General features: G+C 48.2%; 1 protein-coding gene across 3 annotated transcripts in view; it reads left to right on the top strand.

Moving 5' to 3' along the window:
• PLPPR2 (phospholipid phosphatase related 2) overlaps positions 1 to 19,061 on the top strand; it is a 152,958-nt gene that overhangs the window by 28,213 nt on the left and 105,684 nt on the right. For all 3 annotated transcript variants that reach the window (XM_086936448.1, XM_086936447.1, XM_086936449.1), the window contains one exon: positions 519 to 707. In XM_086936448.1, coding sequence (XP_086792574.1) covers positions 519 to 707 — 189 coding nt within the window. The remainder of the gene's footprint in view (positions 1 to 518; positions 708 to 19,061) is intronic.

Below are 19,061 nucleotides of genomic sequence, written 5' to 3'. Positions count from 1 at the left end.
TGTGTATAAAAATAAGCAAAAATAGAAAAGCAAAAAAAAACCTTTGCTATGGGACATTCATCAAATAGAAAGCTGAGATAGAAGTCTGGAGTACACCCAATAAGAGGCTGATTTTAAAAACAAGTGGGAAGGAAAGATCAATTAAGGGGCACGAGGAGCCACAACAAGCTGGGTGGAGAGGGTGGGGAGCAGAGCGCGCGAGCCCTTGCTCCCTTTAACTCACTGGCTTCGCCTGACGTGATTCGCTGCTACAGGAGGCAACAAAGCGTAAAAAGAAAGCCATGCGGGGAAACAAGAAAAGGCAGGAGCGAGGAGGGGCACAGGCTTGCCAGGGTGCAATGAAGGGGTTTTGGTCGCTCCAGGGACGCCCACTTCGACCCTATCCATTTCAGTCTGGCGTGCCCTCTCTTGGCGGCCGGAGCTGCTGCCCACTGTCGCCTCTGCCCGCTTTGCGCGCCCCTCTCGGGTCCTCTCGAGCCTGTTGACCTTTACTCAAGATGGCCATGTTCTACTTCCAGGTGGTGATCATGGCGGGGACGGTGGTGCTGGCGTACCACTTCGAATACGCGGACACCTTTCCCGTGCACGTCCAGGGTTTCTTCTGCTACGACAGTGCCTACGCCAAGCCATTCCCCGGGCCCGAGGACCTGAGTAGGGCCCCGCCGGTGCTGGTCTACTCCCTGGTGACGGTGATCCCAACGCTGACGGTAAGTGCTCTTGGACTGTGTGGCCAACCCTCCCTCCCGCACTGCGGCGTCATTGGTACAGGTACGGTGTTTTCCTGGAGACATGGAAGCCCGCAAACCTCTTCCTTCCACTTTAGCAGACTTAGCGCCATGTTTTGAGGGGGGCCTTTCTGCTTCCGGGGTACTATTATCTTTCCGTTCTGAGGTCCCCTTCCTGCTCCATAGATAATATAATTCTTCTGTTCTGAGGACCCCTTCCTCCTCCATAGATAATATAATCCCTCTGTTCCGGGGGCCTTCCTCCTCCATAGATGATATAATCCCTCTGTTCTGAGGGCCCCTTCCTGCTCCATAGATGATACAATCCTTCTGTTCTGAGGGCCCCTTCCTGCTCCATAGATGATATAATCCTTCTGTTCTGAGGGCCCCTTCCTGCTCCATATATAATACAATCCCTCTGTTCTGAGGGCCCCTTCCTGCTCCATAGATAATACAATCCCTCTGTTCTGAGGGCCCCTTCCTGCTCCATAGATGATACAATCCTTCTGTTCTGAGGGCCCCTTCCTGCTCCATAGATGATATAATCCTTCTGTTCTGAGGGCCCCTTCCTGCTCCATATATAATACAATCCCTCTGTTCTGAGGGCCCCTTCCTGCTCCATAGATGATATAATCCCTCTGTTCTGAGGGCCCCTTCCTGCTCCATAGATGATATAATCCTTCTGTTCTGAGGGCCCCTTCCTGCTCCATATATAATACAATCCCTCTGTTCTGAGGCCCCCTTCCTGCTCCATAGATAATATAATCCCTCTGTTCTGAGGGCCCCTTCCTGCTCCATATATAATACAATCCCTCTGTTCTGAGGCCCCCTTCCTGCTCCATAGATGATATAATCCCTCTGTTCGGAGGGCCCCTTCCTGCTCCATAGATAATATAATCCCTCTGTTCTGAGGGCCCCTTCCTGCTCCATAGATAATACAATCCCTCTGTTCTGAGGGCCCCTTCCTGCTCCATAGATAATATAATCCCTCTGTTCTGAGGGCCCCTTCCTGCTCCATATATAATACAATCCCTCTGTTCTGAGGGCCCCTTCCTGCTCCATAGATGATATAATCCCTCTGTTCGGAGGGCCCCTTCCTGCTCCATAGATGATACAATCATTCTGTTCTGAGAGCCCCTTCCTGCTCCATAGATGATACAATCCTTCTGTTCTGAGGGCCCCTTCCTGCTCCATAGATGATATAATCCTTCTGTTCTGAGGGCCCCTTCCTGCTCCATATATAATACAATCCCTCTGTTCTGAGGCCCCCTTCCTGCTCCATAGATAATATAATCCCTCTGTTCTGAGGGCCCCTTCCTGCTCCATATATAATACAATCCCTCTGTTCTGAGGCCCCCTTCCTGCTCCATAGATGATATAATCCCTCTGTTCGGAGGGCCCCTTCCTGCTCCATAGATGATATAATCCCTCTGTTCGGAGGGCCCCTTCCTGCTCCATAGATAATATAATCCCTCTGTTCTGAGGGCCCCTTCCTGCTCCATAGATGATACAATCCCTCTGTTCTGAGGGCCCCTTCCTGCTCCATAGATAATATAATCCCTCTGTTCTGAGGGCCCCTTCCTGCTCCATATATAATACAATCCCTCTGTTCTGAGGGCCCCTTCCTGCTCCATAGATGATATAATCCCTCTGTTCGGAGGGCCCCTTCCTGCTCCATAGATGATACAATCATTCTGTTCTGAGAGCCCCTTCCTGCTCCATAGATGATACAATCCTTCTGTTCTGAGGGCCCCTTCCTGCTCCATAGATGATATAATCCTTCTGTTCTGAGGGCCCCTTCCTGCTCCATAGATGATATAATCCCTCTGTTCTGAGGGCCCCTTCCTGCTCCATAGATAATATAATCCCTCTGTTCTGAGGGCCCCTTCCTGCTCCATAGATGATACAATCCTTCTGTTCTGAGGGCCCCTTCCTGCTCCATAGATGATATAATCCCTCTGTTCGGAGGGCCCCTTCCTGCTCCATAGATAATATAATCCCTCTGTTCTGAGGGCCCCTTCCTGCTCCATAGATAATATAATCCCTCTGTTCCGGGGGACCTTCCTCCTCCATAGATAATTTAATCCCTCTGTTCCGGGGGGGGGGCTTCCTGCTCCATAGATAATATAATCCCTCTGTTTTGAGGGCCCCTTCCTGCTCCATAAATAACATAATCCCTCTGTTCCGGGCGGGGGGGGGGCTTCCTGCTCCATAGATGATATAATCCCTCTGTTTTGGAGGGCTTTCCTGCTTCCGGGGTAGTGTTATTTCCTATCCTCTGGGCCCATTCCTACTCCTTCAGTAGGGTTAACTCTCAGTTCTGAGGGTCCCTTCCTTCTCCGGGGGGACCCTTGCCTCGGTGTCCTGTGTACCCTTCCTGCTCCATAGACAGTTGTATGTCTCTGCTCTGAGGTAATGGCCGGCTCCATGGATATCCACAGCTCTGTATTCTAAGGGCTACTGGGGACTCCTGAGGGCCCATTTGTGCGTCATAGGCTGCTGTTATCGCCTTGTGCCGCTGCTTCAGTAGGGTTATCTCTCTATTCCAGGAGCCCCTTCCTACGCCTACGACAGTGTTATGCTCTGGTACCCCCTTCCTGCTCCTAGCATCGTCTCACATCAATGTTCCAAGGGCCTCCCACGAGTAGCCTCATCCTTTCTTCTCTCTAGACCCGGAGAGGTTCTCCCGCCCTTAACGCCCGCTCGCAATGCCCACCCAGACCCCGCGGCTCACCCCCTGTCTCTTCTGACCTCACATCAGCAGACAGCCTGCTCGCGCCCTGCTCCCCGAGGTGCCCCCTCCGCTGTCACCACCTGCTCCAGAAGCCCCTCAGCTCCTTGAGTTTGATGTCTGATCTGACCTCAGCAGACAGCCCCCTGTGCCTCCTCCTGCTCCCTCTCTGCCAGCCAGGGATGTTCCTCTGGCCCTCCCACCCTCACCCCATATGACTGGACTCTAGGCCTATCTGACACCCGTGGACAGGTCCACTGTGCTCTCCCGTCCCCTCCACCTACTGTGGAAGCCCCTCTCATCTTCTTGGTGGTTCGGTCTGACATGCCTGGTGCGCCCAGTTCAGCCGGCAGAAGTGTCTCAACGAGGAACTTCTGGCCAGAAAGCCCACAGTGTAAGAAATGGGAGGGGCGCCCCAACTGGACGCAAGCCTCAGATACCACAAACAATCAATAAGGAAAAGTTTTATTTTTAGAAATAGTGAGCAATGCTCTGAGAGTAGTGAACAAAGTCCACAGACCTTCTACACCTAGATTCTGCTTCAAAACGACCCCCATGGAATAACCAAGAACTGGCGTTTAGATATGTTTTACTAAGTTTTTCTGTACACTTAAGGTGCTAGTTAGGTGTAAGACTGCACCCAGGACGACACGACTTTATTTGATTAGCAAAAAGTGAGCTGAATAACCCAATAACCCCTTTGAAGCTCTGGTATTAATAATATATATGGAAAAGTGTTACAATACCAAGGGGATTCACTTATGGGGATATTTTGGTCTGAATTTACTAATTTACAAAAATAATGGATCCGAAGTATGGCACATGTTATTCATTAAATCAAGGAAACTGAGAGAAAGAAGGAGAAAAACAGGCGTCCATAATAGAATACAAGCTGCTCATATTTTTAGTTTGCATTCAAAGAAATAAAGTTGTAGGGTACCCTGACATCAGTAAAACCCGACATCTTGTATCACAAATCAAAACTACTGTCCAAAATCCAAAGATTAAAGCATGTAATGTCCACTCTCTTGAAAATTTAAAACAGTTCCTACTTAGGCCATATCCACCAGTAACAAACGAGAGGTGAAATAGCGTCTATATTGCAGTCTCCTAAGTCTTGAGCATGCGAGACCTTCATCAGGACCACAGATATTAATGGGGTTTCACGATGACCCACATCAGTGCATAACTGTTGTAATTGTATACCAACTTAAACAAATGGATTAGAATAGGCAAGGTGAATGCATCTATACAGGTCTTATCTTGTGAGTAATTGCACAAATGATCAATGATAAGTAAATACAGCTCAGCCAAACAATTGGGCGTGAGGGTATGCAGTCTTGTTTGTTACCGGCCAGATCCCTGAACTGATGGATATGGATTAAGGACTGTTTTCAGTTATCAAGAGAGTGGACAATACATGCATTAATTCTTGAATCTTGGACCATAGTTTTGATTTGTTATACATGATTAACGTATGTCGGGTTTTACTGATCATAATGGGTCCTACAACTTTATTTTTTTGAATGCAAAGTAAATACATGAGTTGTATCACCAATACCCTGAGCACACATCAAATGATATCAAGATTTATGTAAAAAGTTCACTACACATGAGCTTCTTCTGGGTTCTTTATTTCTTAACTTCTCACTGGGAGGGAGAAGTTAGGAAATAAAGAACACAGAAGAAACTAATGTGCACTGAACTGTTTACATATCATTTGATGTGTGCTCAGGGTATTGGTGATACTCTTCTGATGATCTTTGGGCTAGGGTTATTTCTCCTTCCCTTGAGAGCTCACTCTCAAATACAAAAGTGTGATTAAAAAAGCAAAATTAGTAGACTTTTTCCAGTGGATCGCCAATAGTTAGTGGCCAGAAAATGTGGAACCGTACCTGCTCCAGCGGTGGGAAGCCAAAAACCTGGGTGTGATTTTTGATAACACCTTGACTTACGACACCCAAGTTAATAGAACAGTGATCTTTTGCTTCTGGATGATTGGGTTCTTGAAGAAATACTGCCTTTTTTCTAAAAGAGCTCAGGTTGTCAGTGGTCATTGCACTTATCACCTCCTGCCTAGACTACTGTAATGCCCTGTACCTAAATGCCAACCAATGCTCATTAAATAAGCTCCAAATCATTCAAAATGGAGCCACAGGCCTGGTCCTGGGAGTATTAAAACACTCCTCTGCCAGGGAAGGATTGAGATCTCTTCATTGGCTGCCAGTAAAGAAGCAGTTGTCCTTTAAACTGACTGACTGACTGAATTATTTTTAGAGCACTCTTATGCCGAGGCGTCTTGGCGCTCTAGGACAAAGGAAAGAAGAGATAGGTTAGGGCATCACAAAAAGCCAGGTCTTCAAGGCCTTTCTGAACTTAGCTATGTTCTTTTCTTTTTTTTCTTTTTTTCAAAAACCTTTATTGCACCTTTGAATTTACACAGCTGCAGGCCTACAACCCATCGGGGCTGGCCGCCATCACAATTTGGTGTAAAGAAGAAGAGAGGGGCTCTTAATAACCCAGAGGGAAATGGAGCGCCAATGTACTGTAAAGTAAAACAAAAGAGTTTTCCCACTGGGGAGTATTATAACCTGTTCCTAGATCAGGATTCAAACTCACAAACATTAATCACACCATTCATTTTGTGGAACTGAAAAACACTTACCAAGAAGGAACATATGCAAACAAGTTATAAAAAAGGAGTACAATTTATTAAAAATATTTTGGTTACAAAAATTATCAACAAATCATCAATTAAAAACATATATTGCACAAAGATACACAAAAATATAAAAACACAATTGGGGCCACCTAGCGTGGACGTGGAGAAATTAATCTAGAGAGACACTACTATCTGTCTTTGTCATTTCATTTCAGACTTCTAGTTTGTCAACAATGGAAGGAGTGTTATTCCTTTGAACCAGAATTGTTGTTGGCAACGCCGAATATGAGTTAAGATTTAGCGTCGACGCGTTTCGGAAGCTTCAACTTGATAAAGGCTTCCTTCCTCAGGACAATTTATATTTCTATTCTCCACAACGTGAAAGAGTTAAACCTAATGCACAAAAAATACAATACAGTGCAACTGTTATACTGACATGTAGTGTTATATGGATCACATACAGTTCTTTTTGCTGTGCTTTGTTCGCTGTTAATTTACCCCCTTAGTTCTTCTGTTCTCCTTTCTAAGATTTATTCAAGGGTATTCATACTAATGTAAACCCCCCCCCATGGATATCGTTTGTAGGTATTTCTCACTTATTAGTCTTGTAAAACAACACCCCCGGTATTTTTTTTCCGGATATCACCCTCTTTTTTTCTCTTTTTGAATGACCATAGATGTTTCAACATTTTTTACCACTGGCTCATTGGGAGAAGTTCTAATAAACCAACAAACAATAGTATATCCACGTTTTGTCAATATGTCTCTCTCTTTTTTAAAAAAAACACTAACAGTGCACATTTTTCAACACAAACTTTACAGTATCTAAAGGGGCCTATATATTGCAAAGTGTTCTCAGATTACCTTACCATTGCTAAAAAACATTGTACTCAAATGTAACCTTCTGGTTAGTGTTGTCCACATGCTCTTGTCCCATACACAACCACACACGAATGTCTTTCATACAGATAAATTTATATGAGCACTAACCGGAGTGGTTATGTTGCTCGTGGAAAACTACCAAAAGTGTAGCTCCTTGTCGCCTGTGGAGTCATCAAGCTTTTATCCTCCTGTCTGTATTTTGGAGGAGTATAATGTTAGGTAAAACATGCCCAAATATTGATGTTTTATATAATTAGGCTTCTAGTGCGCAATTTCTTGTTACCTTAAATTTATTTTCCGGAGCTTGTATTTCGCAACTTGTCTGTTCGGAGATTAATCCAAAAACAGAACTGGCACAAACCTGCGTAAATTACAGAGATTAAATTGATACGTTTCCCAATGTAATATTGCTGCGTTAGTAATAAATTGCAGCAGAGGTCATAACGATATACCTTTTTGTCTGCACCAATCGGCGTGCTTGATTTGATGTTTCCCTTCCGTTTTTAGTCTTTTTGTACTGCAAAAGATATATTATGTTGTATTATATTATGAAGTGGAATGGTCATCTAACTGAACAATGGTTCCTAAACCTTAGTTTTATTATTTATTCTTACCTAAAAAACGGGCCTCGTCTCCGTAAGGGGGGTTCTGTTTTGCAGCCGGGTAATATTACACACGTGGCTGCATAAAAATACAAAAAGTGCATGTGCTTAGGTTTTGTATAGTTAAGCAATCGTCAATTTGCTTACTCTGTTAAGTAAACGAAGAAGACTAGTTTAAAGAGCACCCAGTCTAAGTTGTTACACTCGCTATATTACCCGAGGTCCATTTCTTACCTGTTTTTCGCACACGGCTGGTTTCCCCGGGACTGCTGTTCTATGGCGTCTGAACGATCACCGCTTGTATTGTGAGAGTATCGACTGCTCTCAATGCGGTGGTCGCTTTTAAAACTCGTCATCGAGTCACGTGGTTATGATAAACCCCATGTGACTCGTGAGAGTGTTATGCGAAAACGCGAGGTCTTCTTTTTTTTACTTTATTTTGGTTGACATCGACAAAGCTTTATACTATGTTGCTATGCCGGCGGGACCGATGTTATTTCATAAAGATTCCTAACTTGGAATAGAATAAGAGTGTCCCCGCAAATACTAGTTGCTGGGTTTTTATATTGTATAAACGCAAGGTCTTCGTTTTTTTTTAACTTTATTTTAGTTGACATCGACAAAGCTTTATTTTTATTTTATATTATAACGCGAGGTCTTCGGTTTTTTTACTTTATTTTGGTTGACATCGACAAAGCTTTATGCTATGTTGCTATGCCGCAAATACTAGTTGCTGGGTTTTTATATTGTTAGTTTGACGGAAAACCAGAACGTTTTATTGTGGCTGGCGGTACTGGTATTTATCTATTTCTGGGTCAGATGTCCTATTTTTACATAAATAGTCAAAGTGCTTAAAGTAATTTATAAGGCTCTGTTGTTTGCCAGGGTTAATGGAAATTACGGTGTTTCCTAAGTGTATGATTCTTTTAAATGAAGCTTGACCAAGAGTGAGCAAATATTGCTCTGTATTAGGGCCGGAATTTTTACAGTACTTCAATGAGCTCATATGTTGGATTCAGAGCCACAGTTGGGGTGTTTCTCTGGAACCAATATACATCTCATGTATGAATAAAATTGATGTAAAAACAAAATGATTTTAGCAGGGATCTGCCGGTTTCTACTTCGCTGGGCTAATTTTCAAGATCTTCTTATATATAAGTCAAATGTTTTATTTCTGACAGGTAGGTGGGGTGTTATATATCTATTCACGGAGAGGTTATCATCTTGGAGGGATTGGTATATCAGTCTATGGTACTATTCTCATCCAATCTTCTTTAGTATTGAGTCCATGGTTGACCGTGTCTAGAGTGGAAATGTACCACTGCTCCCTGTTTTTACGTTTTGTCTCCAAATTGCCTCCTCTTTTTGAGGCAGTTATTTTTTCAATGACAAACCATGAAAACTCTGTATGTTTATGTTGCAGTTGTTTGAAATGATCCACCATGGGAGCGTTCTCTTTGTTAGTTTTCAAGGCGGATCTGTGTTCCAACAAACGCAGTCTTATCTCCCTGCCAGTCTCTCCTACATAAGCTAGCTTGCAGGGGCACAGGATTATATAGACAAGGTTGCTGCTTCTGCAATTGTTTAAGGTTTTTGAAGTGATAGTGTAATTGTTGTAAGTCAAGGATTTCCCTATGATACAGTTTTCACATATAGAGCAATTGCTGCACTTATAGTTTCCCACAGCTTTGTTGCCATTCAATGTCAATTGGTTGTTTGGGTTCTGCTCCCTGTAGGTGTGAACCAGGTTTTGACGAATATTTTCATTGCGTCTAAAAGCAAATATGGGTTTGGCCAGTTTAACTTCCTTACCGTCATTTAAAATATGCCAACTCGAGTGAATCACATTTTTCAGCTTATTACTGATGTTTGAGAATTGACTGACAAAGACTAATTTTGAGTCATTCAATGGTTTTTTTGCCCGAGTGGGGTCTGGATGTATCATTGTATCACGATCATAAAATCGCGCCCTTTTGCACGAGTTCCTGATTAGTTTTTTGGGGTAACCCCTCTCATGTAGTTTCTCTCTTAGTTTGTTGGCATGTTTTGCATAGTCTTCTAGGGTGGAACAATTTCTTCTGAGGCGAAGAAATTGTCCGAATGGGACATTATCTCTTTGAGAGCGGGGATGGTAACTACTGTAATGTAATAGGGTGTTTTTGTCTGTGGGTTTAGAGTAAAGTTCTACTTCTAGTTTATCCTCTTTGTGTTTTATAGTAATGTCTAAAAAGTTTACGGCCTCTCGATCATACACTGCTGAGAAGCGGAGGTTTTCGTCTCCCAAGTTTAACCACTCGAGAAATTGTTCCAGGATGTCAATCTCTCCTTCCCAAATGAAGAAGATGTCATCAATGAAGCGTCGCCATAGTAAGATGTTTTCAAAAAAAGGTGACGCTTCATTGAACACGTGTTTTTCTTCGAACTTGGCAACATATAAACATGCCAAGCTCGGCCCGCAGGTAGCCCCCATGCTGGTGCCCTTGCGTTGCAAAAACAACTCATCCTGAAATAAAAAAATATTGCTTTTCAGGACCAGGGTTATGCATTGCATTATGAACTCCAAGTTGGCACCTCTGAGGTCTGCACTGCTTAGTATGTCCTCCACCACATTGATGGTATCATTTTGCGGTATATTTGTGTACAATGCCTCTATGTCGAGGGTCACCATGATCTGGGTTTTGTGATTGTACACTTGGCCTTCCACTATAGAAATCATGTGTGCTGAGTCTCGCACATAAGAATTCTGACTTAGTACAAGTGGCTTTAAAAAAATATCGGCGTATTGACTCAGGGGTTCAAGGCGTGAGCCTATGCAGCTCACAATAGGTCTCATGGGGGGATTTTCTACGCTTTTATGAATTTTGGGGAGGCCAGTTCCACAAAATGAATGGTGTGATTAATGTTTGTGAGTTTGAATCCTGATCTAGGAACAGGTTATAATACTCCCCAGTGGGAAAACTCTTTTGTTTTACTTTACACGCCATCACAATTTTACAAACACCTTGCAGTAATATCCAACTGAGATCTGAATGCTATTTACAGTTCATTACTACTGCTTTAAAGAAAAGGCACTGCTTATTCACTATTCAGCCAATCAGTACAGGTTTTTGTTTTTCTATTTTTGCAAAAACAAGAACAAAACAAAAGAAACTTGAGGAATCACATTATGGTCATTCATTGTTGGTTATCAGGCACAGTAGCTAAGTAGGGAAGCGCCCCCCCAGTATCATCTCCATCTGAAAGCTATGTTCTTTTCTGAGTGGAGTGGGGTTGGCAAATTGTTCCATAGCTTGGGGGCTTGATGGGAAAAGGATCTGCCGCCCCATCGAGCTCTCTTTATTGTAGGGATTTGGATTAGATCATGAGACCTAGTTCTGAGTGTACGCTCCGGCACATATCGGGGGAGAAGGTTGGAAAGCTGCTTGGAAGTGTTTCCGTAAAGAGATTTATGCACCAAGCACATGGCCTTGAATTGGATTCTGCGCCTAACCGGGCGCCAATGGAGTTCCCGAATAGCTTTAGAGGTGGGATGTCGTTTGGGGAGGTCGAGCAGGACCCTGGCCGCTGCATTCTGGATTGACTGGAGCCTGGCGAGCTGTCTTTCACCGGCTCATATGTACAGGGCATTACAATAGTCCACCCTGGACATAATCAGCGCTCCGACCACAGTTTTCCTCAGGGAGAATGGTATGTAGGGCAGAATTTTCCTGAGGATCTTCAGTGTGAAAAAGCAAGCCAAAGTGACCTGGCTGATTTGTGCTGTGCAGGTGAGGTCCTATAAGTGACTCCAGATGGACGATTTTTGGCCAAATTCAATCACCTCAGTCTTTTCGGTGTTGAGCTTAAGGAAGTGAATGTTCATCCACTTTTTTACGTCAGACAGACAGTTCCTAAAAATGGTGGCGGTGGCTTCCACCGCCTGCGCAAGTGAGACAACCAGTTTACTCTTTTTTTTTTTTTTGAAAATCTGTTTATTAGCATAGTAGGTAAAGCAGTCACAGAAGTTTCCAGTCCCAGGGGAAAACAGGGTAATACATTCATAAGGTTGCTTAGAACATATAATTGCATAGTTGTCTTGATTTTTCATTTTGTTGGTGACAATAACTGTCACACTATAGACAAACCCCGGTCAATGCTATCCCTCCCTCCACCCTCAACAAACCCACCCGACACTCTCACAAAAACATATGACTGAACAATCATTAGACTGGGGCACTTACGGTATTACAACATATGGCTCCATCCGTCTGTACACATAGATAGAACGAGGCAAGTACAGTGATTAGGGGGTCCCTCGCACCTCTCCATAGCGCACCACAGTCAGTGACAGTGCATGTCAGTCTGGCTAAGGACACTTTTATCTTACATTCGGCGAGGCACATGCATCCTCGTCCTCTCCGTCGTCCCCAGTGTCAAACATACCTAATGTGGTAAACCAGTCCAGTGAGATTGGCGTTTTCCTCAGGCCCCTGTATTCCTCCCGTTGCAGTGCATCTCCCTCTGCCTTACCCCATCGCACCACCTCCGCCTTCCACAGTTCAGGGTTGGGAGGTTTGGGTGACTTCCACCTCATCGTGAAGGCACGCTTCGCCAGCAACAGGGCCAGGTCCGAGAAGCGTGCCGCCACGGTTCTGGTGCGTTGTGAGGGCCCCAACCCCAGTAACGTGCATTCCAGTGTAGGAGATCGGGACAGAGCGCCCGCTCTCTGGAGCGAATCATGAACCGTGGTCCAGTAATATCCTAGTTTGGGGCATTGCCAAAGCATGTGTATCAGTGATGCGTCCTCGGTGTCGCATCGGGGGCAATTACTTTTCGCATCAGGAAACATTATATGTATGCGGTGTGGGGTCAGGTAGGCTCTGTGTAGTAGCATCAATTGAATGAACTTAAACTTGGGGTTCCTAGCTACTTTTTTGGGAAACTGAAGGATACGTTCCCACTCTCTATCTCTCAGGGGCCTACCAATGTCTCCCTCCCATGCTGCCCGAAGTGGTGACAGATCGAATGCCCTCCCCCTCTTAATACTAGCAGTGAGCCACCTTGTCAGGTGGGCGCCCGTGCCCATCAGGTAGTGCATTGTGATGAGAGGATTTGTAGCTGGCTCTTGGCCCCCAGGGGACCACTTGTGTGCGATATAGTGGCGAAGGCCAGCGTGTAGGAGGAAGGTGCCTCCAGGGACTCCATGGGTAGTTCTAAAGTCTTCAAAGGACAACAGGTGCTCTTCTGCGAACAGGTTACCTACGTGTGACACTCCCTCGTCATGCCATTGTTCCAGCGAGTCCGCCGTTAGAGTCCCCGTGGCCAGCGGGATACCCAAGAGCGGGATTGTGGGTGCATAAGACGACCCAGGGGTCGTATACTTTAATGCCTTTCGCCAGTAAGGTATCGCCAGTTTGAGGAGAGGCGGGGCATCCCTCGGTATAACCGAGTTGGGCAAAAGTAACGTGTGTATTTTCCCCATTGCATGCTCCCTATCCGTCATATCGATCTCCTGAAGATTGCGGCCCGCTTCCCAGAAGGCCAGCCATTGTAGCTGACACGCATAGTTGTAAGCTCTAAAGTCAGGCAGGCCCATACCACCGGCGTCAGAGGGGAGCTGTAGCTTGGATAGACCTATACGCCTGCGGCCGTGCCCCCACACAAGTTCGGTGAGTAGAGTGTCTAGAGTCTTAAAGGTTGCTGCCGGGATCAGGTGTGGCAAGTTAGTGAAGTGGTAGAGAAGGCGGGGGAGCATCACCATCTTGGATATCGCCACCCTGCCGGGTATAGAGAGTGGTAGTGTGAGCCAAAATTGTATCTGCGATTTCAGTGCTCTGATGGCCCTCCCAAGGTTACCGTCAAGCATCTTGTCGGCTTCCCTGTAGATCTGCAGCCCCAGGTATCTGAAGGTGGTTTCAGCCATCTGGAACTCGTGGGAGGCGAAGGGTAGGGGAGTAGCCAGGCCTGCGGCTGCAAATGTGAACCCATAGGATTTGGATTCGCTTATGGTCAGGCCTGAGATCGTCCTAAAGTCCTCAAAGACCTGGGCAATAGGGCTCAAGTCGCCCCTCAAGTCCCGGAGATATAAGATAATATCATCCGCGTAAGCGGACACTATATGTGCCGTCCCATGTCTTAGAATGCCATGTCGGGGGGCCATCAGACGAAGCCTACAGAGCATAGGCTCAAGGGCAAGGACGAAGAGGAGGGGGGAGAGTGGGCAGCCCTGTCTGGTGCCCTGTGCTATAGCTATAGGGGCTGATATATGGCCTGGGGTGCGCACTCTAGCTGTGGAGGCGGTGTACAGCAATCTGACCGAAGCGAGGAATTCGGGTGGAATCCCAAATTTAGACAGCGTGTCAAACATATAGTCCCATCTAAGGGAATCAAATGCTTGTTTCAAATCTAGGGATATGCAGCCTTCGGAGCTCGTGTCCTCACGGTCTCCGAGCATGAGCTGGGCTAATCGCCTGAGGTTCATGGCCGTGTTGCGGCCCGGAACAAAACCACATTGGTCCGAATGGACCAGCTGAGGTACGTATTGCACGAGCCTCGATGCCAGCACCTTGCTCAATATCTTGGAGTCAGTATTGAGAAGGGACAGGGGTCTATAGTCAGCTATCTGAAGCCCTTCTTTAGCAGGTTTCAAAAGGGACGTGATTAACGCCTGCATAGACGATTGCGGTAGGGTAGTTGTCCGTAGAGCTTCTAAATAAATAGCGTGTAACCGTGGGGCCAGTAGGTCTATGTATGTTGCATAAAAGTCGGCTGGTAGGCCATCTGTTCCAGGGGTCTTGCCCTTTGGAAGGGCTCGTATTGCCTGTCTGATTTCAGTTATTGTAATGATGCGCTTAAGGTCTTTGATTTGCCCGTCAGTGAGTTGAGGCAGGGCTAAGTCCCTCGTGAAGGCCTCGGAGGCAACCTCGGGAAGGGGCTGTGGGGGGCTGTACAGCGTGGTGTAGTATTCCTTGAACGCAGTGTTGATCCCGACCTGGGTGGTAGTTGGGCTGCCTGTTTGGTCCAAGATTTTCAAAATGGGGTGGTTCACTGGGGAGTCCCGCAAGAGGCGGGCTAGAAGGGGGCCAGCTCTATCCGCCTGTGTATGCTGCCGGTTCGTGTATTCTCTATAGTCTAGGAGCCTCAGGTCTTCCAGTAGCTCTGCGTGTCGAATGTGAGCCTCCTGTAGTGGTGTGAAGGGTGCATGGGTGCCGGCAGCCTCATTCTCTAAGGACGCTAGGGAGCCCTCCACCTTCTTCAGTTGATTAATTATCTCCCGTTTCCTGCCCACTCCAGCGGTCATTGCTGCCCCCCTCAGACAGACTTTAAATGCATCCCATTCCACTTGACGGGTGCTGGCCGTGTTCATGTTTGTGGAGAAATAGGTCACTATAGCATCGGACAGAGAGGCCCGGAATACCGAGTCTTCAAGGAGATCTGAAGACAGTCTCCAAGTGGGGATGGGGGCTAGTCGCCTGCCCCATTGCCAGGTGAGTTCTACGGAGCTGTGATCGGACAGAGTTTTCCCCATGTGTTGGGCCTGGACAATTGCATCTGCTATGGAGCGGGAACAGAAAATGTGGTCAATTCTGGTATGAAGCTGGTGTGGTGGGGAGAAAAAAGTATATTTCCTCTCTTGTGAATGTGTGCTGCGCCATGCATCAGTCAGGTCCCAGCCCTCAGCCCACCCAGTAAGAGCATCCGCTTGTTTCCTACTCTCAGTCGCCTGTAAAGGGGGATGTGACCTATCCAACGTAACATCAAGCACAGCATTGAAATCACCCCCAATAAACCAACAATGATCAGCCCATTCCGCCAGCACCCCGTTCACTGTTTACAAGAACTCCGACTGATTTGAGTTCGGCGAGTAAACACATCCAAATACAACAGCATCCCCGTCTAACAGCCCCCGCACAAATACATATCGGCCCTCTTTATCGATTCTTTGCTCTAATATCTGGAAGGGGACAGAGCCGCGGAACCAAATCGCTGCTCCCCTCGAAAACACAGAATAGGAGGTAGCAAATAGTTGTCCCCTCCATTTCTTGCGCAGCTTCACAGCTTCAGCAGCGTTCAAATGTGTCTCTTGCAGGCATGCAATCTGAGTCCCCCTGCGATTAAGCTGGGCCAATATTCTATGACGTTTCTGCACTGCTCCCATGCCACACACGTTCCAGGTGCACAGTTGGTAATTATTAAGTGGCCCCATAACCATCTGTGTGGTGCGACCCAGTGAAACGCCCGGGTCCCCATGTCAGTTCTGCATTGCGATAAGGTGAGAGTGTCGTGAAAACAAATAACCCCTGAACAAAAAGGTCCCCAAGCCAACGTGCCCGGTAGCCAAACCGTGGTGCCCAACGTGGGCACAAGTCAATGGAGTCTGTGTGCATACCGGGGGGTGACAGGCCTCTGTCGACTGTCACTGAACGGTCTGCATGGGCTAGTTAGTCCTCAACAAAGTGGGTCCCCCATGCAACCCACCACATACGAAAGGAGGGGGGGGGGGGAGTTCAGTTATACATTACCACCCGGAGGGGATCATATTCTCAGCAGATCAGAACTCCTCTGCCATTTGGGCTGTAATTTTCGGGAACAGCAGCAAGCTGTCCACTGAGCCAGACACCTCCGTATGAGTGTCGGTGGTGGCGGTGTGCCTGTCTCCAAGTGCTTCCGCGTCGTGAGCTGCCAGTGCCTCCTCCGTGAGCTGCTGCCGGTGAGTTGACGACGGGCGGTCTGCCACCCGAGTACCAGGAGGGTGCGTCTTCGCAGAGGGTGCATGGGAAGAGCGGTGTCCCGGGCTGGGGGTGTTGTGCCGTCGGTCCGGTGGGTCTCCGTGGTCACTGCGACCGCCTCCGTGGCGCTCCTCGAATGGGTCCTGTGAGGTCGGTGGCGTCAGAGTGACCTCCATCCATTCCTCTGCCTCTTCTGGTGAGTCGAAGAAGTGGGATTTGTTGTCGTGCAGAATTTTGAGCCGAGCAGGGAACAGCAGTGCATATTTCATATTCCTGTCTCTTAATTTGCGTTTTACACCCATGAATGTGGATCTGGCGCGCTGCACAGTGGGCGTGAAATCAGGATAGACTGAAACGTTTTTATCTTCAAATCGTATCGGCGCTTTCTCCCTGGCCGCACGCAGTACAGTGTCCCGGTCTCTGTAGTGGAGGAGGCGCGCGATCAGGGGACGAGGGGGCGCCCCCGGCTTGGGGGGCCGAGGAGGCATCCGATGTGCCCTTTCCATGCTGTACAGGGCAGTGAGATCTTCTTGGCCCACCAGCGTTCGTAACCAGTCCTCTACGAATTGGGTGGGGTTCCTCCCCTCACTTCTCTCCGGAATGCCCAAGATGCGGACGTTGTTGCGGCGCGCTCGTCCTTCGGCCTCGTCCACCCTGTCCCAGAGATGTTTGAGCTGTTTCTCCACTCCCTCCAACTTCGTGGAGTGCTCCGTCTGTTGTGGCACTAGGTCATTCAGCGCTATCTTCTGCTCCGCTACTCGTTCCGCCAATTTGTTATGGTCAGCCCTTAATAGCGATAGGCCAGTCGCCATATTGTCTATACGCGATTCCAGGGCTTCGCGAGTCGCTCGTATCTCATTGAGGATAAGGTCCAACTTTGCGTCCTGGGATCTTTTTCCAGTCGGCGGAATGATGTCCATGTTGGAGGAGGCCAGCGGGTCCTCGGAGGCCGTGGACTGCAGGTCCGCCGCGGCGCCCTGTTCATGAGTCTTGCCCCTATGTTTGCCCATGGATCTCGTTAGCAGGGTGGTGCTGGAAGGGGCACAGCAGATCGCCGCCGCCCACTCTCGTGTCTACTCTGAACGCCGGACCGCGTCCACCGCAGGATCAGGGTGTGGTGGTCAAGGGTGGTAGTCGTGTAGACCCAGGATTGGCAGGGAGTGTGTGGAATCTCTGTCCGTGGCGCTGGTATCGGGATAGGTGGCTTCAACCGGGGGGCCCCGTGGGCAGACGCGACCTAAGTTCCCAAGTGGACAGATGAAGGGAGAAAGACGGTCTGCTGCAAATGTCAAGTGAGTCGGCCTCACGCAGGAGTGCTTGAGAAGTCTGGGCTAGCGCATGGTGGCAGGTCCGCAGTGCACGTGTCACACCCCCTTACCACTGGCTGGGGCCGGCTGCCTGGGTATTCAGGGTCTGCTGTCCACTGTCCGCTGTTTGCCGCCGGGCACACTGACCCCAATAGTGCGTCACTCCGAGTTAATTCCCTGCCGCAGTTCCGCCGGTCGGCAAGTGTGTGGGCCAGGGAGATGTCTCAGTGCAGGGCCGGGGACACTGTCCGTCCGGGACTCAAGGACAAAATGGCCCCGGTGATACTGCGTGTGAGGCCTGTAGTGCCTGGGGAGGTGCGGGAAAGCCCGGTTAGTAGCGCCGATGTCAGGTGCCTGGCGCCGCCCGCCCCACAGTCCCGGTCAGCGCAGCAGGCGACAGGCGGCTCGCTCACTGTGTAGGCTGGTGGCGAGCCGGCCAGCCGGTCAGGGAAAGCCTCCGCTCGCTCCGCAGGTCTCCCAGCAGGGTGGCCGGGCAGGGCTCCGCAGCAGAGTGGGAGGCCGCAGGGTCGCTGCGGGAGCAGGGCGCTTCTTCAATGACGGTGTCTGCCGCTGGTGTCCGCCTCTGTGTTCCGGCGCGGGGTCCCGATCGGACCGCGCCAACGGCTATGGGGAGGCCAGGGAGATTGTCTACTTGAGCCCGGGGCTTCACCACGAGCAGCAGGCCGCGGCCCAAGCAGCCGTGTCAGCGCGACAGCGGAGCGGGCAGAGTGGAGAAACACCGCTCCGCTTCCAGCAGGACACCTCCGGGGGCCTCAGGTACAGTAATCAGGTGGGTTGCAGGTGGGGGAATCAGGATAACTCGCTTGTGTAGAGGACTACGGACGGAGCCCTAGAGCTACACGTCCACCATCTTCGGCTCCAGGCCATGCCCCCCGACAACCAGTTTACTCTTTACTTGATACACAAAGCTATTCACTCTCAGGGGCCGAGTTATCTCAGGACAGCCCTGAATAGGTATGCACCAAGGAGGCCTCTGAGATCAGCTGGACAGTATAAAGTGGTGGTTCCTCGGTGCAAGAAAGCCAGGTAGGGGGGGATATGCCTCTCACAGTGGCGGCTGCCAGGCTGTGGAACTCCCTTCCTGAACAAATCAGGAGCCTACGTGCGCACCTGATGTTCCGTAAGGAAGTTAAAACGTGGCTTTTGTGCATTAGTCCTCCCTCTTAGTGGTTGGATTGCTGAGGTTCTTTCTGCTTTGAGCTGTCGTCGTTTTACACAGTTCACTGCTACTCACAGCACTTTGATGTCTTCTGGTCTGATGCGCTTTAGAAATGCTACAAATAAAAAATTGTATTCCCTTGTGTACACCTGTTTCTCTCCTTTCAGTTTCCATTGATTTAATGAATAACATGTACCGTTCTTTGGGTTAATTCCTTTTGTCATTCAGTAAATTCAGGTCAAAATATCCCGATAAGTAATTCCC

This window comes from Lissotriton vulgaris, chromosome 1_1 (assembly GCF_964263255.1).
Source record: "Lissotriton vulgaris chromosome 1_1, aLisVul1.2, whole genome shotgun sequence".
Taxonomy (NCBI): Eukaryota; Metazoa; Chordata; class Amphibia; order Caudata; family Salamandridae; genus Lissotriton; species Lissotriton vulgaris.
The sequence above is the reverse complement of the archived record's forward strand: the minus strand, read 5'-3'. Positions and strand labels throughout refer to the sequence as shown.